The sequence below is a fragment of the Lobosporangium transversale genome (assembly GCF_002105155.1).
Source record: "Lobosporangium transversale strain NRRL 3116 chromosome Unknown BCR41scaffold_41, whole genome shotgun sequence".
In the NCBI taxonomy this organism is placed as follows: domain Eukaryota; kingdom Fungi; phylum Mortierellomycota; class Mortierellomycetes; order Mortierellales; family Mortierellaceae; genus Lobosporangium; species Lobosporangium transversale.
Window position 1 is genome coordinate 355,042 of NW_019029019.1, and position 22,312 is coordinate 377,353.

Genomic DNA, 22,312 nt, shown 5'->3' on the forward strand with positions numbered 1-22,312 from the left:
CCAAACTCCTCAAGTACAATTGTCCCATCAAAAGTAACAGGAACGGGAATGATTACCAACAAGAAAAGAATTACCTATTCAATAACAGGACGGTCCTCAGCGGGAGCAGAGTGGAGTCGCCTGATTGATTAGTGATTGAAAGAGATACCTGATCGCTTGATTAGAACTTGGTATATGACCCATGTTTGTGGTCTGGCAAAGCAGTGTTGGACACCATGGACGGTCTTTGTCTCTTAAGGCACTATCTATTGTTCAACTCACTGCACTCGCTCCAACGTCAAACCTGACCTCCAAGTGTTATATATGGCCGTGCAAAGTATATAACACATGTCTACGCTGATAGACTTGATATCAGTGCTCCCGCTTTCTAAATCCGCTTAGATAACTAATAGAAATGAAAATGAAAGACTTGGGAGGAGGTAACGGTTAGTACCTTTTTTTTTTTTTTTTCTTTACTTTGAGCTTTTTATTCGTCTTTTCCTTACTTTCCCTTCCTCGATTTTTGTTTGCTTGTTTTTCAAGCATTGGCATTGACTTCTGTTATCCAGTATTAGTTCCATTGTAGGGATGTGTGTTGAAGCTGCTTTTTCTCTATCCCACTTCTTTCTCTTTTTTCTTTTAGAGACAAACGTTTTTTCTTCCCTTGCTTTGTATTTATACTATTTTTCTTTAATACCCTATAGACCGATTTCGGCTTTACTCAAGAGGCCAGCCTTGGAGAACTCAAGTATTGATTTTATGGCCCCTGGTCCTCGATCCTTGGGATTTTATTCACCAAGTCATCAGGTGAAAATGATCTCGTTCCCTGGAATTAATTGGCCCGTAAAGAAAGTAGCTAATCGTGTAAGTAGCTGGCCTGTTTCTTTGCAAAGAACGCTGTATAGCCAACAGGAGAACAGCAAATAGTCACTAACATTGCTTTACTCCTTTCCCTCTTTTCTCTTTAGCACACTGCCTTTGTAAGTATACCTCACATATCTCTGCAACCTCCGCCTCTGAATAACGAAGTTTTAACAATCTTCCCTCTTTCTCCCTCCCTCACAAAAGGATGAAGGCGTTGCAGTCGCAACATATAATACTCCAAGCGCTCCTGTCGAGGTCAATGGTGGCACCTTCAAGTCTACACTGGAAGGCTCTACTCTAGACGGTATATCAGGACGTGAAGATGAGTTCTCCAATTTCATCATGAATATAATAACCAAACCCTCGCATACATTGGTCATCAGTGGAAACTCTGATATCTGGCTTGGGGCCCTTGGCACTTCACGTAGCAGTGAGCCAAGTGGTGCTGATTCCTCCAAGACTATAACTGTCACCCATCACTTTACGAGGCTTGAACAACCTTCCGAACATAGAGCATGTGAGCCTAGTGAGCCTCACTAAAGATGCTGACTCGGGTGTCACTACGCTGGTAGCAAAGATCATATTCATAACTCTTCTCAGCTTAATTTGAGATTAGGAGACTCTGTATTTAATATGCTCAATGATAATGGAGACTTGGTAGGAGTCGCCAAAATCCCAGATCTATATTTGGCTATAGGTGACAGCTTTGTGACAGCTACCGCCACGTTCGCAGATTCCGATGCCTACAATACCTTGACAACCAAGAGTAATACTTTCACAATTGCAGGTTTTGAGGGTTCCGCGAAGCATTCCTACCTGGCCAAAGCGTTGTGTGCTATTAGATCCCCATTTACACTCCCCAAGCTTGAAACTGTCTAAATCAGAAAAAAACAGCAGAGGCACTCATAGTTGCGAAGCATCACAGATCAGTTCAATAAATGTGGCAACTATCGGCTATGCATTCATGTCCAATACCAAGCTGACCTAAAAACATTCGTTTTTACTATACATTCTCTTTTACTATGTGGGTAAACAGAGCTGAAGCTCGATTCCTTCGCAGCTACACCAACTTGAGCAACCATCTCCTCATTTATCCTTTGGAGCTTTTTTTTTTTTTTTTTTCCAAATGGTAATTATTCCACGGTAATATAAGAACAAGTAGATTACATATCTTCCATTCAGATAAACGACATATGGTCTTTAAGGTATATATCGTGCAAATAGGTGAGCCAAAAAGCGTTCCATGGCCTCGATCCGCTCGCTGAGCGATAAATCTCAGCTAACTGGATAAGATATGATTAGAATAGAGGGTGGAGATGGAGATACGTTAATATATATCTCAAAGCACATTAAAAAAATACCCTCACACATAAAAGTCTGGGTGCATTACGGAAATACTATTGTTGGCTTAAAAAGCTGTAGTTACACATAGAAGCAAACTACATACTCAAGTGGATATCAAAGGCCTCGACTTTATGAGACCATCGAGAATAAGACCATAGCTTAGTCAAGAAAATCCATTAATGCATCAGTGCTACAAAAAAGATTTGGCTGGCAGTCAGTGTCTTGGAAAGAGGGGGATATTTTCTTTAAATCCTTAGTTCAGGATATCCAAGCTGTTTAGTTCTCGTTACTCTGAGGATCCTTTTCCCCCTGTCTTTCGCTATTTCTTCAAACCGTCTCTTCTTTAATTAGACCTGTATACTACCAAGCCACGTATTTGCTTTCTCTGGCAGAACATACCATCAATCTCCGATACTCAGTGTGACATAAGAACTGGCTACCTCGGAGCCTCATGTGATGGCTCATGAGGGCCCTATTGCCAGGAATGGGCATCTTTTCTCTTTTCTTTCTTTTTTTTTTTATTTTTAACTTATCATCAAGTAATCGAATCCGATCAACGAAGATTCATCTTTGGCAGTGATAATGGTCTAGGTTTAATTTGTGATGCAATACGGTTTCATCGATTCCACCGTTTACTGGCAGGATTGGCCTATTAAGAGTATTGTCCTTTTTTTTTGATTTCCTTCTAGCCAATGGATGTTCTGGAGATCAGGTCCTAAACGATTAGAAATTAGCACAGAATTGGACATCGGTAACAAGCACAAATATATCTACTCGCAAGGTCCACTAAAACGCTATGTCATTCTTTACTCTCATTACAACTCTATACCTGCCTATAAATATAGAAGCACTGAGTACTTTAGGGATTTCGAGTATAATATACCCACTCTATCAGAGAAATAACCAGGTTGGTGCCATGTATAGCATAATCGTGGCATTAGTGCTGTGCTCTTATAAAGAACATCTATATAGTGCATATGCTAGCAACCTTACGTTGATCTTGATCGATGTACATGTACCATGCTGATCTGTAATACGCGGGTAAGAAAGAAGAAGTTGCAAATTTGAGAGCATCGTGTACTCAAAAATGTCATGTGCACCACGTCCTCACAATCCACATCGTATCCAAGCTGCTCTGCTGAAAATAGGTAGATGGCTGATGTATGTTTACTACATGTGCCTGCTTTACTAGTATGAGACTGTGGCTATTGAGTATCGTCTTGCGGTGGGATGTTTTGAATAGAATTGCTGTGCCTGGGGGCCAAGCTCTAGAAGCTTTCAACACCCGTGAATCGCTCTAAATTCAGCATCGACCTTCGCAAGAACAAACAGAAGTTGGAGTCGATATCTGGTGAGATTATTTCTAATAAATTTTAAATAAAAGAAGGGTTGTCGCGAAAGTGTTCTGGAAACAGATTAGACAGGCTTCGCCGAAACTCCTTCTTCCCTTAACCTCCCTCTTTAGTCTCTTTCCTTTACTCTTGCTTGTTATCCCTCTCAATCTTTTCTCTTATGCTTCTAAGCATTACTCATATAATGCTACACTCATAAACACTGTATCACTAATAGCTATGACATCAACTGAGGAAAGACTTCAGACATTTCATTCCGCCAATTTGGATGGGCCACCAGCTCCGACATCAGATATGTAATATATTGAGGCTCGGTTTGATGGCCAAACCCAACGGTACACCATCCTCTGGAGCGACATTTGTCTGCGTACAAGCGGTTCATATAAAGAAAGGATAAGTAGTTCTATCCTTCCTCATGGACGGCAATTTAAAAACAGTACGGATAACAATATTAACATTAATGACAAGAGACCTCTACGGTTACCCTTGTGACAGCAACCGTCTTGGTGGTATTTATGTAAATCATTCCAGTATTGCGAAAATAAATGTAGTATAACACCATTCTGGATCCGTGCCTTGCCTGGCATCATACTGGATATATTTATTTCTCAGACAGATAATGAGTTGTATTCGATTGCCGGCGGTTAGTAAACATATTTATAATATTTATTTATATATTTATTAAACGACAGCGCAATCGTTGGAAGCAAATTTAGGTTTAAGTTTTTGTTTGGATGTTGTGAAACCTTGTTCATTTTATTTAGTGCCATAGATATTTGAGGGGTAACATTATGAGTAAGAACATCACCAGAGAGCCTGAGCATTGGTAGAGGGGAGATCACCTTGTGCTCATTGCAAGGAGATGTTTGGGAGATTAATAAAGCTCAAAAGTGTATAAAAGGTAAAAAAAGTCTTTTGTTTTCTGCCATTTTCCCTTCAGTGCCCATTCCCAAGATCATTCGTCCATATATCTGAGCCATTCGACAATTAAGGGGACACCGTCTTTTTTTCTTTTTTCTTTTTTTTTTTTTTTTTTTTTTTTTTTTTTTTTTTTTTTTTCGTTTTTATCTATTTACCGTCATCATGTCTCAAGATCAGTTTCATCACTATATACCACGTTTCATACTGAAGAGTTTCTCTGAATATTTCCAGCTGAAACCCTCAAGCATTTTCTCACCGAATGCCTCAGGCGGCTTTACATTAGAGTCCCTTGAAAATGGCCCTGTGAAGAGCAAGGGAAATAACGGAGGAGGTAGCAGGAAAAGCAACAAGAAAGGCAAAAAAATAGGCAAAAAAAAGAAAAGCAGTGGTAGTAACATAAGAAGCAGCAGGGAAGACGACAGCAAAGGTAGCCATGGAGAGGAGCAAGATCCGATCATGGAATATCCAATTAATGTTTACCAAGTAATGGAGGAAACAGTCACACAGAGCGACGTTGGCAGAGTGTATGGTGTTCAGAACATGTACCAGGACATTGCTGAAGTCGATAGTATGTGGTTTGAGAAGGAGCTTGCCAAGTTGGAGTGCACCTCTGCGACGTTCATTCACAAGATCCGATCTGGCGGAGAGCTACCGCTGACGCGGACTCAACTAGCAGACTTCAAGAGGTTCTTAGCCATCATGATGTACAGGGGGGAGCACCGGAGGGAGCAGTATTACGAGTGTAGGTTCGACGTTAGGACGCTACTATCAGTTCGGAAACATATGTTTCAAAACAACATTGAAAGAGTTCAAGACGTGTGGTTCGAGAACCTCAAATGGATCATCAAGACCCCTCATGATGAAATCATTAAGGAAGGCACAAAAATCATTCCCTTGATTCCAATGAATAAATACAATGGGCCTATCCACATCGCGGAACTTCTGGACTATTATCACATGATGTGCAACTACATGTGTGTTTGGCAAGCAGAAGAAGGGTCTGAATTTATCCTAACCGACAAGTGCTTTGGTGCGTTCGAAGGCGAGAATGGCATTCACTTCCACAATTTCTATGTTGTGTCTCCGAAATATATGGTCGTTCTTGTGAACCGTCTTTACATGTGGGACCTTGTGAAGACCATGGGTCTCCGGAAGTCGTGGTTTGGGGATGAGCTCCATGCCAATCCAGATGTTATCTATACGAAAAAGGCTATGAGAGGTGCGGAAGACTTTACTCCAACAGACGTGTTCAAATACAAAAGGATTGTTGTCTCAAAAGAGAAGGTGTATCTCTGCAACAGTATCTTCTTGGATGCAAACCCCAATTATATAACATACAAATCCGATATCTCCATGTACAAGTCCTTAAGATACTACGACAAAACTAAAGAAGATCTGTTCACCTTCAAATATGATTACCATGTCCTGAAGCGCAAAGTATTAGCCAATCTCAAGGCAGAGATGAACAGGACACATTGTTTCTGAACTATCTTCGAAAGACTTCAGAGCATTGCACTTCTTCTTCATTCCTTCACAAAGATAGGCTGTGGTTGTTGAGCGCAACTCGGTAGAAATAAAAGAATGGATCTCATAACCATTTCGCGATAATAGTTTCTTTATTTATTTGTTTGTTTACTTTTACTTTTATTTGTTTGTTTACTTTTTTATTTTTATTTTTTTATACAACGCCTTTTTGTTATTTTTGCTGTTCTTTCCTTTCCTTTCAGGACATCTCCTTTATCCTTAAGTGAAATATGATTCATATTTCCATATTCAAGTCTCATTTATCGACAACCAAAAAAAAAAAAAAAAAAAAAAAAAAAAAACAGCAAGTGGCCTAGACGAAGTCTTCTATCTGAGAGGCCTCATCACAGCCAATGCGTTACTTTTTTACTTTGATCTTTTTGTTTTCATCGACATTCCCAGGTCTGGGGAGGCGTGTATTGGCGTTTTCGTTTTGTGATTGGAGACACTAATATGAAAAAAGCAGGACATTGACAACTCATTGCTTTGCAAGCCTTACACATTCAAGCTTGCTGCTCTTTACCCAAGCATGAGGCGGAATAACCCGCTTAGTGTTTCAAAAGTCATTAATTTTTTTCTGCAAATGCTTTAAGTGGTGATTTCGGATCACCAGAGATGGGGTAGTCTCGCAAGACAAATCATACCCAAAACAACTCGCTCGCTAATTGGAGATGGAGATATTATTTAATATCTTTTGTCATTGGAATGCTGTGATAAAGTCATCGTCAACAAAATCCGCTAACTCCGAGTACCCTAACCAACTACCTGGTAACCTGATATCTGGATAATAATGTTGAAGCCATTTGATAGCTCTTTCGTCATCTGTATGAGGGCTTAAGCCCGCAATGGTGTGGAGTTGTGGCCAATGCTTGGTCATCCATTGGACATCCACTAATCCGATCCGGGTCTCCAAATCTGACACGTCCAGTTCCTTGAGAGACTTCAAGCTGATAAGCCGATCCAATCCACTCTCGACAGTCATTTCCAAACATTGAAGTTGATATCCACGATCGTGTTCCTCTGTATGATAGAAATTGTATGTCATAAAGGGATTATGTCCTAGCCACAATGCCTCTAGATTTACAAATCTTCCAAGACGCTCGTACACTTGACACTGGGGCTTCCTTCCACCAATACCACCATCATCCCCAGTATCAATGCCACTTCCATCTACATGCTTTTCAGGGACTATAATGACTTCATCTTCTCTTAGCAGATCTGGCCTTGGTACACCTGTGATCATGAGCTTGAGGACCTTGAGGGTGTTCTCACATGCCCATGGAATTAATGTATTGGTTTTTGGGTCCAGATCAATAAATATATCCATGTCCATTTTACAAAGCACTACATCTGAATAGCCCTGTATCAGAACTGTATCCAATGTATGCAATCTAGGACAATATGAGAGGATAGGTAAAAGACTGTTGCCGTCCAATCGATAATTGGCTGGTATGATCAATGTTTCCAAAGTTGCGAAATGACTAGTCAAGGACGAGAGCGAATCCCTTAAAAAAGAGATTGTGCCCGTAGCTACGATCGACTTCAAACCTTGAGGGGATCCAGTGATCAATTCTGAGATGTGATGATCGGTCAAAGTACTCCTGTAACCATCATTGCCTCCCAAGTGAAGCCGCTCGAGAGCAGGCATACAAGTCGGCATGGAGCTGACAAGTGTTTGAGCAACCAACTGATTGACCTCACCGATCTCTAAACACTCCACATAACGACATTGCTGCCATAACCATAGCCAAAACGGTCTGGATGCTAGATCACTATGGCATCCATACAAGTTAATGGTCTTGATATTCAGTTCCGGTCCTGTGTGTTCAGCCTTTATTGCTGTTGTTGTTACTGCTGCTGCTGCTCTTGTTATTGATAAGTCTTTATTATTCATCATCGGATTATTTTTCGAGCCAACGGCGATAAATCGAAGATTCAAGACCCTCAATTTGCTTGTACATCTTGTCAAAATATATTTGAGTTTCCAAGGCTCTACAGTATTCTCGTGGGGCTTGGACGTGTCAGTTCTTAATACTCGAGCATGTGGGGCTAACATGCCATAGGTCTTTAAGGCGTCATCTGACATTAGATCATCAATAGATATGGAGAGCTGATCATGATGTTCAATCGCGTGGCATCGACTTAGAAAATGACGATACAGCTGTTGCGGTGTGGGTTTTTTTTCGATTTGTTGTTGTTGCTGTTGTAGTTCTTTCTCTTGTCCTTGTCCATATGGATTCGTTAGTGCTGTTTTTGAATCGGGCGACGGGGGTTGAAAGTATCGGAGGAAATCTGCGTGTTTAGGTATCTTTTTGATCATGGAGCCATATTTTGTCAATGGAGGTACGAAAAAGCTGTGAGAGAGTTCTTGTAGATCATCATATTGCTCTTGTATATACAGGTCATGGTCTTGGTCTTGGTCTTGTTCTTGGTCTTGTTCTTGTTCTTGTTCTTGTTCTTGTTCTTGTTCTTGGTCTTGATATTGATATTGATCTTGTTTTAGTTGCCCTTGTCGCTGTTGAGCATAGAGATAATAATCGTTCAACACCAATCTACGAAAGGCCTGCCTGTTGAATTCGCCCCAAACGGATCCAATATCATACCAAAGATAAGGGGCAACGATGCTGTGCCATCGTCTGCAGACACAGACACACTGAGCCATATCATGTCGATTCAGTTGTTGACACACGATATTGTCGAGTTCTGGAATGTTGAACATGTCTGCAACTTTTTCAGATGGAAAGAAGCAAATGAGAATGAGAATGAAAAGATGAAATGCATCATCAATAAAAAATAAGAAAGAAGTTGTTCAAATCTAATTCTTGTGCTACATGAGATTCCACAATCAATCTGATTTTGTCGTTGCGCATGCACATGGATATTTTAGATCTTCCCCGAGGCAAAAGAAAAAAGAAAAAAGAAAAAAAAAAAAAAGCTCTCTTTTTGCCTCGACATTCTGACTTGCTTGCTCAGCCCCATGTCTTTCCCTAGAATGTACAAGCATAAAAAGCGGAATAGATAGTAGGCTGATCACAAAAAGTATAGCCCTTTGCGGATGTTTGATTGATGTCCAATGGGGCGTTAACACATGTCAAATGAAAACTGACAGGTGGCTTTAATCGATGCTAGACCAACTTTTGTGCTTGATTACTGCCTACTGTACGCCGCATCAATTGCTTAACCAACAAAGTGTCTTTCTTCATCTAAACCATTCAGCTTTCATACCCCCCCCCCCCCACTGTACTTTCTATCGTTCTCATCATCCTCATACTATGCGCACTTTAGACTCAATTAAAGAATGCGCCCGAGTCATCGGTACATGGATATGATTCACATGCAAAGAGAGCACTAACAAATGCACTATAAAAAAAAAAGACAAAAGTTGGTGACACAACCAGTGGCTATTCCAAAGGAGAGGCTGATTCGGACTCGGGCAGAATCCCCAGGTCAAACTTAATGCTAAAAAGAGAGAGCAGCTGTGGTCAATGCAGAGACAAGGAATAGCAACATCCGGGAAATCCTTTGCCCATGTCTTTTTGTTCTTTTTTTTTTTTTTTTTTTTTTGTTTAATATCTTAACGGGTACAAAGCTTGTTAAGCTGTTTAAATACTTTTCTTTTTTTTTTTGTACATTCATCCCTCATTTTTCTTGTTATCCCTTACAAGCTGTGTACTATTTTTATTATCTATCATCTGAGGCCTAAGGATCGCCATAACAACTATCCATACTCTCGTTGGGCCCCTTCCCTGCTCCTTGTTCGTCTGGTGAGTGGTCTGGGAGTTATCTCCTTCCACTCACCTCTCGAGGATGTAGTTGTCCTGATTGTGTTTATAAACCCAGCGTCTGTTAGCAAATCCAAAGGTCTTACTCCTTTTTCTCTCTTTCTCTAATCTTGGCAACCTTACTCATAACGGCCCAATAATCCCTCACTTTGTCACAGCTTTCCCTGTCTCTCGATTTTTTCTACCTCAACCTCTTTGCTTTCATGCTTCATGAACCCATCAGACCCTGGCCGGTAGGATAATTGAGCTGCTTGTACGACGACGCAAGACGGGCGAGGAAGAAAGGGATCACAGGTTAAGTTACGGGTAATACTATGGCGAACCCATTATTTGGAGTTGGACAATGGCCCCCAAGCGGCCTTGATCTTCTTCTCTTGCACTGTGGAGCAGAAAAAATATATACTATCTTATTAACAATGCCATTATAGAGACGAGTGGCTACAGAGAGAAAAGATTTAAAAGAAAAAAAAAAAAAAAAAAACCTCACTAGTCTATTTACATCGCATTCAATATTCCTGCTAGTCATCTTGTCAGCCATAGCATAGTAGCATAGCATAGAAATAAAGTATATTTAGAAAGCTGCAAAGGAGAGGAAGGGAAAAAAGTGAAGAATTTACAGCGAAAATGACCATGATGAATGACCATGTGAGTAAATGCCTCTACTTTTAATGTCGATGGTCTGCTCCCCCTTCCCCTTCTGTGGTTTGAGGACTTTGGGATTCAGGCGGATATTACCATGTAGTTGGGGGGATAGAAAGCTGCTGTTCTAGGAGGCCAATGGTGAGGATGAAGAGCGAGGAAAGTTAAGCAGAATTATGGTCTTTTTATATTCGATTTCGCATTCTCCATTCCACAAGGAAACCACGTCTTGGTGTGCAATGTTGTGATAATTTGTCAAGAAAATGAGCGCTGTGTGGTATTCAGAAGCAAAAGTGGAGGAGCAATATATGCAAATATAAATAAGATGATCGGGTGAACATGATAGGAAATAAAGAAAAGCAGATCAAAGAGATGATTGATTTAAAGCAGACGCGTCTTCCTTTCAAAAATAAAAATAAAAATAAAAATATAAATAAAAATAAAAATATAAATAAAAATAAAAATAAAAATATAAATAAAAATAAAAATAAAAATAAAAATAAAAATAAAAATAAAAATATAAATAAAAATAAAAATAAAAATAAAATAAAATAAAATAAAAAAAAGTTTCATTAGATGATATGGGATCTATGACAAGTCAAAATGAAGGTCCAGTGTCGACCAAGAGATTTGTAGTGTATTAAATAAGACTCTGTTTTTATTAATTCTAAAAAATCGTAATGCTCTACTTGGGGACAGCTGGGACCTTTCCACAGTCATAGTACACTCTGCTGACTCCAGGCAATGAACGGTTGGTTCTCTTGACAGCATTGCCATCACAGCCCATTCCTCCCAAGCCACCGTTGCCTCCACTGCCACCGCAGCCATTAGCGTAGACACTCATGCCCTTTGCATCCTTGCTTCCAAAGAAGCCCCACTCATAGATCTGGTCCCTCTTGCCTTCACTGAACTGGACAGGGCCTCCAATCTCGAATCCTCCAGTCGACGATCCATCGTTGTGGTAGATTGTAATAAAGTGGCAGGGCTGGTAGCTGCAGTTTCCTTGAGGAGTACAGAAGACTGGGTGGCAGTTGTTGTTGGTCATCGCGCGGATACCGACAGCAGGCTTGCAGAGAGCATGGGCAGAAGCAGCGAGTCCGAGCAAGGCAAGGGTCAAAACTTGAATGGAAGGCATGATGGTAGTTGTAGTTGTTCAGAGAAGTTGTGGAATGCTTTGTTTGATGTTGTTGATAATGAGAAAAACGAACGACAATGGTTGCCTTTTATACCTTTTTTTTTTTTTTTTTTTTTTTTTTTTTTTTTGGCTTCCCACGAATATCCATCCTTCAAAGCAGCCTGGAGTTCATAAATAACATGTGCTATGTTGTTTCCTATCAAGAGTTTGCTGTAAAGCTCTTTTTTGCCATCAAGGAGCATGAGACAAATATTCATTGTTCAGGGTCAAGAACAAGGATGAGGCGCAACTTACATAAATTTTAATTAAGCTCTATATGTGAGAAAAGAGGGTCTAAGGGTTCAAAAGTTCTAGGCGCATCCGCTCTGAAGAAGCTTCAAGTACATGTAGATGGATAAAGTTCGTAAAAGTGTACAGTATATATTATACATGTATATAGGGTAAATATATAGCAGCTGGATACATCCATGTTGTGTTTGGAGTTCAATTTCGCATAGAGACGAATGAGGCGCAACGGCAAGCTATGGATACATGTGGATATATACCGTACAATGATTCATAACCTATCGGAGTCAATCGTGGCACCGGAGGGGCTACATCTTTTCGAAATTTCCCAGTCCTACCTTTTTACATGAAGATGTCCATTGTGCCTGAATTATAACTTTATTCGTCGACCAATCACACTGAACAGTTTGATGTGGCAGTGAAATTACCATGTGTGTGGCTTAGATTAGACAAGTATCCCACGCTTACTCGCACTTTTCTAGTTTATTATTATTGTTGTAATTGTAGGCTTCTACGTTTTTTTTCTTTTTTTCTTTTTTCCCTACCCTTCTTATCCTTGCAATTGTGCTTTGAGTTGATTAACTTCGGCCTCCAGCTTCTCTCGACTCTCACGCTCGTCTGAAAGCTCCTTCTTAACTCGATCTAGCTCTTCTGTCATCCATCGTCGCAGTTTGGCAATCTCGAGTTCCAGTACTGCATTGTTGCCACCCGTTGTAGGAACACCCTGGAACTGACCGAATCTTGAGCTGAGTGATTTGACACCGCCAGCTGGTGGTGGGGCCCCCGCAGGTGATCCCGTTGCAGGTGTGGAGCCAGCAGAATCCGTCGCTGCCGATGAACTTGCTGATCCAACACTACCCTGAGGGGACTCGTTTCCTGATCCTACGCGGCGACCCGTTGGTCGTAGAGCAACAGAGGATGGTTGTGCTCCTGCAAATGGGGTAGGAAACTTTTGGAAAATAGGTTTAACAGGCTTGGGTGGAGGTGGAGGCGCTGTCTTCTCTGAAACAGGTGTAGGTGTAGGCTCTGGTTTTACTTCTTCAGGGATGGGCGCCTACGTTAACATGTACAAATAAAGTCAGGTCATCCATATACAGTCAGAAAGAAGAATAATCTAAATGCGTTATCTTTTCTATAACTTACAGCCTTGACTTCAGCCTCCAACTGTGCGACAAAGCTAGCCTCAGGATTGGGTACAGGTGCTGAGGGAAGTTTACGGCCCTTGGCTGGACGTGGCCTTGAAGCATGGCTCAAAGCTGGCCCCGAATTCTCAATTTCAGGGAGCTTGGGTTTCTCAACCACAGGCTCCTTTGCTTGTTCTTCAACAACCTGATCCTCGCTATCCTCTACTGCATGACGCTCCTTGTTGGTATCGACATCCGGTGTTACTGCAGCGGGTACATCAGTATGAGATGCAGCATCTACAGAAGACGGTGCATCTGGGGTATGATGCCCTTCAGAATTCTGCTCGGCGACCTCTGTAGCTGACTCCTTTTGGAGTTTATCATGAGCAACGTCCATTTCCGGTTCCTGTGACTCTGCGCGAATAGTCTCTGGCGACTCAACGTGTACATGTCGCTCCTCCTGATGAGGCTCTACCTCCGGCACTGATTCCTTAGTTGACTCGTGTTCCTCCTTTTCCTCCTTTTCCTCCTTAGGAACCGCAGGGACTTCTTGCTCTTCTTTTTCCTCTTCAAGAATCGCATGCACTTCATGAGCCTGAGCGAACACTTCTTCTGGCTCGCTAGGAACAGGAGGCAATGTTGCAGAGTGTGGAAGCACAACTGACTTCCTTTTCTCACCCGCTTGGTGAATTGAAGGCGGTCTTGCTAAAGGAGGCAGAGACCTGTTTCGCGCCACAGGTGTTGGTAAAATATACGAATTTTGGTTCGATTGAGTGCTAGTAGGGCTAGTGGGCTCAGCATCTTCTTGTGACTGAGGCTCATGATGAATTGCCTTTGTTTCTGCCTCAGGTGCCTCAGGAATGGGCTTATGAGGTCGCGGTGCGGTATTGGGTCGAGAATTACCTTGACCAACACCAGTAGCGCTGACAGCTGCAGCCGTGGGAGACAATGGTTCAGGATTAAGGGCCAAAGGCGCGGAGACTAAGCGTGGTGATACTGGATAATCACGGCTGCTGGAACGAGACGCCAAAGATGCTCTTCTTGGTGGGGGAGAAGAGGGCAATGGTGGTCCATCGTTCGATAGTGTTGACGAGGCTCCAGGCGATGCAATCATAGAAGGAGGTCGTGAAGCACGGGCAACAGGTGGTGGTGTCACTGTGGGCACTTCAGTCCTTGCATGCCCAGATTCTGAAGGGATTGGAGGCAATGCGACAGGAGCATGAAGGGGTGGACGAGAGTGCACCGGTGACTTTGGTGGCTCTTCATGGTGAACAGTGGCTGTTGGCTCAGGGAGAGTGCTGACAGGGACTGGAGCTGGGGCGGGAGCTGGAGTTGGGGATATGGGTATGGCGGTAGAGGGCTGGGCTGGTTCTTCCTTGATCTCCTGAACAAAATCCGATGGAAAGTTGCCACTTTCACCTTGCTCATTCCTGCCACACCACCAGCCTTCGTCTCCCATCTTGTCCGTCACCACTACTGTTGATCCCTTGATCAACGAAATCTCGTCTAAGTGCAAGGGGTAAGAGAAAATACAAGGTGAATGTAGCTTCAATTAACAATCGAGATTCTTCTTCTGCGTGTGCGATATTTTCTAGTTATTGCCTGTTAAATAAATAATATCCTGTTTCAATGATCTCGTACCATCTTCTTGTGCGGTGTATTCATACATAACGAGCGCCTTAATTTGCTTGGCTAAACAAGTCAAAGTAAATTAAGTATCAGTCCATCAACCCTTTTTATCGGTTTCCTCATTCCTATATCATTGTCATGCAACGTACCTTTGGGCTTTTTGGCTCGGCTAGGGATACGTGGCTCGGGGGAAGCAGCAACTTCCTCGACTGGATGAACTGGGGGACCTAGAGGAGCCGAAGGAGCTGGAACTGGAGGGGCTGGAGGAGTAGCACGTATAGGATTATTGATCAGCGGTGCAAGCACCTCCTCTGCGACTGGTGGGATAAGTTTTGCAGCTGAAGCGTTACGAGCGCTAAAGCCTGGAGAGCGTGGCTCATCCACTGAAGTCCGTCTGGATGTGCTGCCTGTTCCGGCACCTACACCATGAACAGGGACCGAAGTTGGGGCATGAGCAGGGACATGAGCAGGAGCAGGAGCATGAGCAGGAGCATGAGCAGGAGCATGAGCAGGAGCATGAGCAGGAGCATGAGCAGGAGCATGAGCAGGAGCATGAGCAGGAGCATGAGCAGGAGCATGAGCAGGAGCATGAGCAGGAGCATGAGCAGGAGCATGAGCAGGAGCAGGAACAAGGACAGGGGCAGCCTCAGCTCCAGTAGGATTACCTGGCTCAATGCCACCCAGCTTTTTCAAATTCCCCGTCTTTTTCAATCCCGGGATGACGCCTCCTGCAAAAAGAGAACCAAGTCCTCCTTGCTTGACGCCGAATGCAGCCAGTTTGAATTTTGTCGGTTTATCGCTATCGCCATCCTCTTTGTTTTCGATGAGTTTGACGTACTGTTTTTGTTTTTGTTTTTGTATAGAATCACTACATTAGTTAGGATACCATGAAGTATTTTCCTTGTCGTACGGAATAATAAAAATAACCGTCAATAATTTCAAATTATCCTGCATAAACCTTACATTGCTTGGGAAAACACCAATCCTGCCGTTCAGATCACCCTTCCACCATGCAGGATCACTCGAATCAAGAATGGTGACCACGCGGCCCGTCTCCAACGACAGTTCCCCAGACTCCTTTGCTTCGTAGTCATATTCCACGCGTGCAAGGACAGGTCCTGTGATCCATTATGATCGGGTGGAAAGGGGTTGGGAAGAAGGTTTAAGAGAAAGTTAAAAAAAGAACAGACGACGGTTAACGCTCTCTGCGCTGCTCATTCTTTTGTTTGGCTCAGGAACAATCATGTCATACATAATATATTCAATGTCATATTACATTACCTTCATTTTTAGGTGCTGCTGGTGCTTCCTCTGAGGCAGTAGGATCCTGTGTCTGCGCAGGTGCAGGTGCAGGTGCAGGTGCAGGTGCAGGTGCAGGTGCGGTTTCGGGTGCGGTTTCTTCCGAAGCTGCAGGAACTGAAGCAACTGGAACCGGAGCTGAGGCTGAGGTTGGGGCTGGGGCTGAAACCTCCTCCTCGTAGGGCTCTACAAACTGTAATGATCATGTAACGAAAAAAAAAAAAAAAAAAAAAAAAAAACGCATTAAGTTCAAATATTCTTTTTTTTTTTATAAAATGATCTTCCACCACATGAATTTAATGTAAAAACGCGTCTGTAATCCTTACATTAGATGGAAACCAGCCAGCGCTGCCATCTTTTTCTTTCTCGCCCACCCACCATCCTTCATCCGTTTGGTCCGAAACGACAACAATGTCTCCAACCTCAAGGGTCAATTCATCGTCTTTTTCGGCGCCATAAGAATGATGCGCAATGTAACGTGGAGCAGCTGTGTCGTCATTTCATCCAGCAGTACATTGTTCCAGGAATTAGTCATAAAACAGAATGGGAATAATTAATAACGAGTTAGAAATACACGATTTTCCCTTTACATGTTCTCTCTTTTTTCTCTTTCTCTTTTTTTTTTATATTCTAATAATTCTGTTGCCGGGTGGGGTTATTTACGCATGCTATAGTCTTGATTCTACCGTGGCCTTATTGTGGAAAAAAGATGGTGATGAAAGAGGAAAACCGTTTACAGGACTGTGTTCGTGGGTGTGGATGTGAACGTGAACGTGAATGCGTGTGCCTTTTATAATAATAAATAAAAAAACGATTAGGTATAGGATAAAGATGGCAGATAATTCATTAAGGGAGAAAAGATGTTCTTGAACCTGAAATTCCCCCACACTTTGCTCAAAAACTCAGCCCAAAAGATGTCACATGATCCCGTCTCCAGATCATTTCTTTTGGTAGGGCTTTTTGCCTTTGTTGGGATGCTGGCCTTTTGGATTGCCTTTATGTTTTCCTCCTTCACTTGAACTAGCTACTGGCGTCGGTGGCTTCCATTTCTTGACCTTGTCCAACACACGTTGCACTATATCCCGTTCATCCGATCGTACAATAACGGCATTCCGCTTGTTTAAAGAGAGAGAAGAGTCATTAGGTCTTTTGAGCAAAGCCCTGTCATCCTGTATTGCGAAGGTATTTAGAAAATGTAGAATTTAGTAAGTATGCCGATTACACTTGGCTTGGCACTCCTAAGATACATGGTGTTTGTTCTCACAATTGAGATCTACCTTTGCTGTTGACGGATAAGTAGCCAGCTTGGATTCCAATAACTCTCTTAAACCCTTTTGCACTTCCACGGTGAGTTTTGTATTAGGAATCTTTTTGTTCTTCACCACTGTTTCTTTGAATTCGTCCAATGGCATCATCAGGATCTTGGCGCATCCAATTAATTCTTCGGGAATTTCGCCATCTGCCTCTAAAATAAAGTACCTAAGTACGAGAAGAAAGCGATAGGTAATGAGCATAAAGAAAATTGAATTCAGTCCATTCATAGGATATAACAAAGAAAATACAAAAAAAAAAATAAAAAAAGCGCAATCCCTTACTCTTCCAACCCATCATACTCCAACAGCCACTCTACTTTCTCATCCTTTCCAGCCTCATCCTGCTGTGTAAATTTGTTTATAACTAATTCACCACTAATCTCGGCAATGTTGTGTGGGTTGGGCACATCCACGAAGCCATACTTGCGTAATAGATCCGCATTACAGAGCTCGCCATAAGTATTATAGATTTGTTGACCAGCTTGAATATTCGCGATGGCTACCATTCTCAAACATTCTTTTTCATGGAACAGTCGAGCGTTGTTGTGGCCGGTTTTGTGGTTTAACATATCTGCCATTGGAACCATGGATACGTTGATCTTCTCTTCATCTTCGTCATCATCATCCATTTCTTCATCCATATCTCCGCCTTCCTCTTTATCTGTGGAAGGGGCAGTATCGTGAAAAGCATACGCCATGATCAATGAGCCCATACGATGAAAAATTTGAATAAAAGTCGAGATTGCATTATCTTTCTTCGGATCCAAGTCCGGCTCACTGTTGTTTCCTGGGGAAGAGGTGAAGAGAGCACCGTTATCACTTATAACGGGCCAAAGTTTCTCGTGGAAGGCAGCTTCTGCCTCTTGTTTTCCAATTTTGTCTATAGCTCCAGTCCCTTTCAATTCCAACAGCTCTTCTTCACTCCAGAACATTGGCGTAGAAAATTCAGTAGGAAGAATATCTAATACCAAATGAATCAAAATTGGACCAAAGTTGTTTTTGTTAATATTTCAAAGAAAAAGAAAAAAAAAATGGATTAAATCATTTAGATATATTACCAAAGTATGGCTTCCAAAGTGAGTCTGATCCACGGCAATACTCATAGATCATGCACAGCATCAAGGGATTCCAGCCTTCCATACTCGACAGATCAATCTTTTTTGAAAGTTCAGAGGTTAATGGAGAGAGAAGTAGATGCCGTGGAATTGAAAAGAGCTCCTCATTTTTCTGTCAAGAAGTGAAAAAAAAAAAAAAAAAAAAAAAAAAAGGATTATTGTTATTGACGTTGCAATGAATAGTCATGTCCCGGATAAATAAAAATAAAAAATTTTAATACTATCTCACCCTACTTTAATATCAGAAGAAGCGATTACACCACGACCAGCACCCTCTTCAGAGTAGTCCTGTAATGCTATGGAGGCAGAGACTTTGGCTCCATTGTCGTGGAGCCATGTGAGGAATGCAGCGTTGACTTGATCGAATGCAACCATGATGGCGAATGCGAAGAAAAAAAAAAAAAAAAAAAAAGAAAGCTTTTAACTACAACAAGCCACATCCGGACACATGGAAACCGATCAAGGTTCAGGTCCAGAATTTGATTTATGCCTGCATTTCATCACTCAGGGTAAGCAAAATATTTGGCTTCCAATACATTCGAGTTTATTCAAAAAAACATATGGACTACTGACTAAACGGGGTGGGGAGCTACAATGTCAAAGTAAGTTCGATTTGACAAATTGATAGTTCAGGTACGCATTATGGTTTGGTTCTCCCCAAAGACATGTTACACTGCGTACCAAAGCTGTCACTATAATGAATGTCAGCTATTGCTTCGATGAACATTAAAAAGAAAATTATCTGTTGAATGATTGGTACTCTAGCCTTCATTCTCAAAAGAAGAGAGTTGACAGACAAGAGATATCCTCACACACAGTTCATCATGAGCAGGTCGCAAAAGGTGCCATACCATCAAATAGGTCTTTTCACAATCTCGCTAATCGGTTCGCACGATTGGAAGCTACCGGAACAGTTGAAGCTGCAGTTGAGACCGTCCTCCCTTTCCTTTTCGTTTTTTTTTTATTTTTTTTTTTAAAAAATATCTTGTCAAATGCGCATAAGGATTTAAAGTTTGGTACACTCGAAGCTTCGCCCAACCTTTAAGGACAACATTGATCTCCACTTTATTCGAAGACTTTTCGATCATGCATCATTGTCCTCTGAAATCCTATTGCTATTAAACCACTGTTATAAAGAAAAACGATACATAGGTTTTTTTTCTAGTCTTATCAGAAGTCTCTGAAAATTGAATTGATAAAACCTCAAATCCTGACGTCCATATCGGACATTATCTGTTTATCAATTCTCGAATTGTCACCTATCATAAAGCAATCTTCATTTCCTGGAACGATAGCTTCTTCCAAAGTTGTGGCCGAGGACTCTAATCTATCAATTGAGCTGAGTCGTATGTATAGGAGACTCCTGTGGGGTGGTATATGAAACTGACACCTTTCGCTATTGCAGTTATGAGAAATCCTTCAAAAAATGTAAAAAAAATAAAAAAAAAAAAAAAAAAAAAAAAACAAGAACCGAACAGGTTGATGGCGAGGCCTATACGTGGCTATCCTCAATCCAAACAAAAATACGTCTGTGATGTTGTCTGTGAAGTGCACGACATTTTTAGCGGCAGTCAATCAGGATCTGCCACTAACATATACCCACATGTTATTCATGAATATTCTCCTCGTTCTCACGCTTCTTCACTTTTCTCTTCGCCTCATTTTTTGTTGTGCAGTAAACGCTCAAAAGTTAAACTTTGTTAAACCCGCCTTTCTCCAACTCCCTAAATATGCACAACCAAATTGGGAACTCAAAGGCGATCTCACCATCATGTCGTGAGAAGCGCCATAACGTTTCACGAGCCACACCGTACGTTCGACTCAACGAACAGGGCTCCCCAAGGTATGAAAATATGGATCTGCTAACCTGGTTTGTGCATAGACTCTATACGACTAAAATATTTACGTTCACCTTTTTTTTTTTACTAATAATATTCTTCTCTTCCTCTATAACAACCATAGGAGTCCCTGTCGTTCAGATAAAGGGAGGCTCGCCTGCTGAGCCCGCATCGCAGAGACAGAAAAGCAGGAAAAAAACAAAAAAGGCCTTGCAGAGCCGACGCAGGTCGATACAGCCTGAGCCACGCTCGAAGAAAAGGATCTCCATTGTTTATGTATCAAAAATCTAATTTAGTATTTTGCCCGAACCATAAACCAACTTCCTTTTATGTAGGGCACAGTAGGACACAGCAAACAATGGCGTCCTCACTTCGACAGCTAGCATGCTGTTTATTATCTCTGGGAATCCAGCTTTTTCATTCCCACCATTCACCTTCACGGCAGAGACCCAATCTGTCGCCGTCCAACACATCTACTCTGCCAACATTTTACTTTGGAGCAGCCTCTTCACTCACCCCATTTTCTTTCGTCTTTGAAACCCCAATCACATTATCACTGGAATACGTTTCTAGACCTCAATCAAGAGGTGGAAGGCGATATAAAAAAAATAAACAAAGTAAATAAAGGATGATGTGCATTATCAATTCCTTCATGCTTCTTCTTTTTAGAATTGCTATGAAGTGTCTACTAGTATTACAAGGGCATAGAAAAACTTAAAGTAAAGAGTATTACGGTAGTTGGCAGCCGGAAGCGCCTCGAAGGAACATGACGTTTATGTACATTGTCATCCTGGTCTCAAATTCTGAGTGTAGAACTGGCTCTTCTTCGTCCATGTTCACTTTGGGCAGCCTGCGACTCATAGATCACTCATACCAAATAGCGCTCCAGCAACGAACGATCTGGAGTCGTTTTGGCCAGAAGTGCAATGTAAAAGCTACAGTCTTCTGACCTATTTATGAGTTATTGGTGCTTGACCCAGTATAAGGTTTTCTCGATGCTGATATTGATATCAAAGCTTAGGCCAGTGTTGCCTGTCTATCATATTCTGAGTTATTACAAAATGATAGTAGTGATTTCAATACTAAAGATGTCCTGTGTGCGAGGCGCGTAATTTCCAGTTCAATGAAGGGAGAAGGACTGGATAGTAGATGGTCAGTCGGATGCAGTGGGCCGAAAGCCCGTTTTATGCCCAAAGATTAGTCCATAGCTTCCACAGAGAATTAAATAAGTTGGCTAAGCTTTATTAAAAAGATGTAAAGAGGAATAGTGAGAAAGTCTGAAATACAGATACGTAGCTACTTCTTAATGGCTTTGTAGATTAGGTAAGGCGGTCCCCAGACAGGTGATGTGAGTACAGCGAGCGTAGCGACAGTATAAATGAGGATCTGCTCCCCAATGGTCTGGAATTCTTCTTCAGTGATCTTGATATCTTGGACATCTCGTACTTCTTGTTTCACAATCTTGTCAAGCATATTCTTGAGTGGCTCCAAATCAGGGAGATCTCCTTCATCTTGGTCTTCGATCACAATCACACGGTCCGTCCTGACAATCGCTTGAGTGTATTCGTGGATTCTGTTGACCAAGGTTTCTATACACTCTCGTGTGGCATAGTGTTGCATATTTCGTCTTTTGACCTGGTTAACAATTAAAAGGATCTCAAATCTGGGTGTCAATGCCTGATTGACCTTTTGAATCAGGAGCATGTCGGAGCGCTGGATCCTTCCGTTGTGATCCATCACAATGATTCCAATCTTGAGTGGCTTTCGGTTTTTCTTTCCAAGTTTAAGCGCTTCAGTGATTTCTTCTGCGTTGCGCCTCGTTGCGACCAGATCTGGCTCAATCAGACCCGGTGCATCAACCATGAGAATATTTTGGCCATTAATGTCGACGATTTGTTGCTGTACTTGCGTCGTCACTCCGCCGCCATGCATTGCGAACCCCGATTCAAAATTTGCCCCGAGATGGTTGGCGATATAGCTCTTCCCAGTCCCTGGATTGCCAGTGATGAATAGGACACAGCTGACATCGTCTCTCATGATTGTGATATATTATGCGGTGACTCCACTGGTTAATATGGGAAAACGATAAGATTGCAATAAAGGAGAAAGAAAAAAATAACAATAAATTGGACTGGGTTTGATGTTCCTAGGCCTTAATGCGTCTATTTA

The 22,312-nt window shown here is 41.9% G+C and overlaps 7 protein-coding genes across 7 annotated transcripts; 2 read left to right on the forward strand and 5 right to left on the reverse strand.

Annotated features, from left to right (window-relative positions):
* Window positions 1-724: 724 nt before the first annotated feature.
* Window positions 725-1,722, forward strand: BCR41DRAFT_412324 (hypothetical protein; the record flags this gene model as incomplete). The annotated part of the gene is made up of 4 exons (XM_022029471.1): window positions 725-843; window positions 948-959; window positions 1,048-1,369; window positions 1,541-1,722. Exons 1-4 carry the CDS (start codon window positions 739-741, stop codon window positions 1,720-1,722), a joined length of 621 nt encoding a protein of 206 aa, XP_021878057.1. The 5' UTR covers window positions 725-738.
* Window positions 1,723-4,916: 3,194 nt separating this feature from the next.
* Window positions 4,917-5,945, forward strand: BCR41DRAFT_388904 (hypothetical protein; the record flags this gene model as incomplete). The annotated part of the gene is made up of 1 exon (XM_022028060.1): window positions 4,917-5,945. The coding sequence occupies one exon, from the start codon at window positions 4,917-4,919 to the stop codon at window positions 5,943-5,945; it is 1,029 nt and encodes a 342-aa protein (XP_021878058.1).
* Window positions 5,946-6,579: 634 nt separating this feature from the next.
* On the reverse strand, window positions 6,580-8,871 carry BCR41DRAFT_160266 (hypothetical protein). The gene is made up of 2 exons (XM_022019652.1): window positions 6,750-8,871; window positions 6,580-6,645 (listed from the first exon to the last, which is right to left on the reverse strand). The coding sequence occupies exons 1-2, from the start codon at window positions 8,701-8,703 to the stop codon at window positions 6,623-6,625; spliced, it is 1,977 nt and encodes a 658-aa protein (XP_021878059.1). The 5' UTR covers window positions 8,704-8,871; the 3' UTR covers window positions 6,580-6,622.
* A 2,184-nt stretch (window positions 8,872-11,055) lies between these two features.
* BCR41DRAFT_360180 (hypothetical protein) lies at window positions 11,056-11,586 on the reverse strand. The gene has a single exon (XM_022025318.1). It carries the CDS (start codon window positions 11,538-11,540, stop codon window positions 11,091-11,093), a length of 450 nt encoding a protein of 149 aa, XP_021878060.1. The 5' UTR covers window positions 11,541-11,586; the 3' UTR covers window positions 11,056-11,090.
* A 652-nt stretch (window positions 11,587-12,238) lies between these two features.
* Window positions 12,239-16,679, reverse strand: BCR41DRAFT_160292 (hypothetical protein). The gene is made up of 8 exons (XM_022019653.1): window positions 16,541-16,679; window positions 16,204-16,364; window positions 15,860-16,070; window positions 15,542-15,696; window positions 14,728-15,415; window positions 14,591-14,641; window positions 12,969-14,455; window positions 12,239-12,879 (listed from the first exon to the last, which is right to left on the reverse strand). Exons 1-8 carry the CDS (start codon window positions 16,542-16,544, stop codon window positions 12,376-12,378), a joined length of 3,261 nt encoding a protein of 1,086 aa, XP_021878061.1. The 5' UTR covers window positions 16,545-16,679; the 3' UTR covers window positions 12,239-12,375.
* Window positions 16,680-17,115: 436 nt separating this feature from the next.
* On the reverse strand, window positions 17,116-18,680 carry BCR41DRAFT_310872 (hypothetical protein; the record flags this gene model as incomplete). Its single annotated transcript, XM_022021006.1, has 4 exons — window positions 17,116-17,356; window positions 17,473-18,151; window positions 18,249-18,417; window positions 18,540-18,680. The coding sequence occupies 4 exons, from the start codon at window positions 18,678-18,680 to the stop codon at window positions 17,116-17,118; spliced, it is 1,230 nt and encodes a 409-aa protein (XP_021878062.1).
* A 2,759-nt stretch (window positions 18,681-21,439) lies between these two features.
* Window positions 21,440-22,180, reverse strand: BCR41DRAFT_399704 (hypothetical protein; the record flags this gene model as incomplete). Its single annotated transcript, XM_022029085.1, has 1 exon — window positions 21,440-22,180. The coding sequence occupies one exon, from the start codon at window positions 22,178-22,180 to the stop codon at window positions 21,440-21,442; it is 741 nt and encodes a 246-aa protein (XP_021878063.1).
* Between the last annotated feature and the right edge of the window lie 132 nt (window positions 22,181-22,312).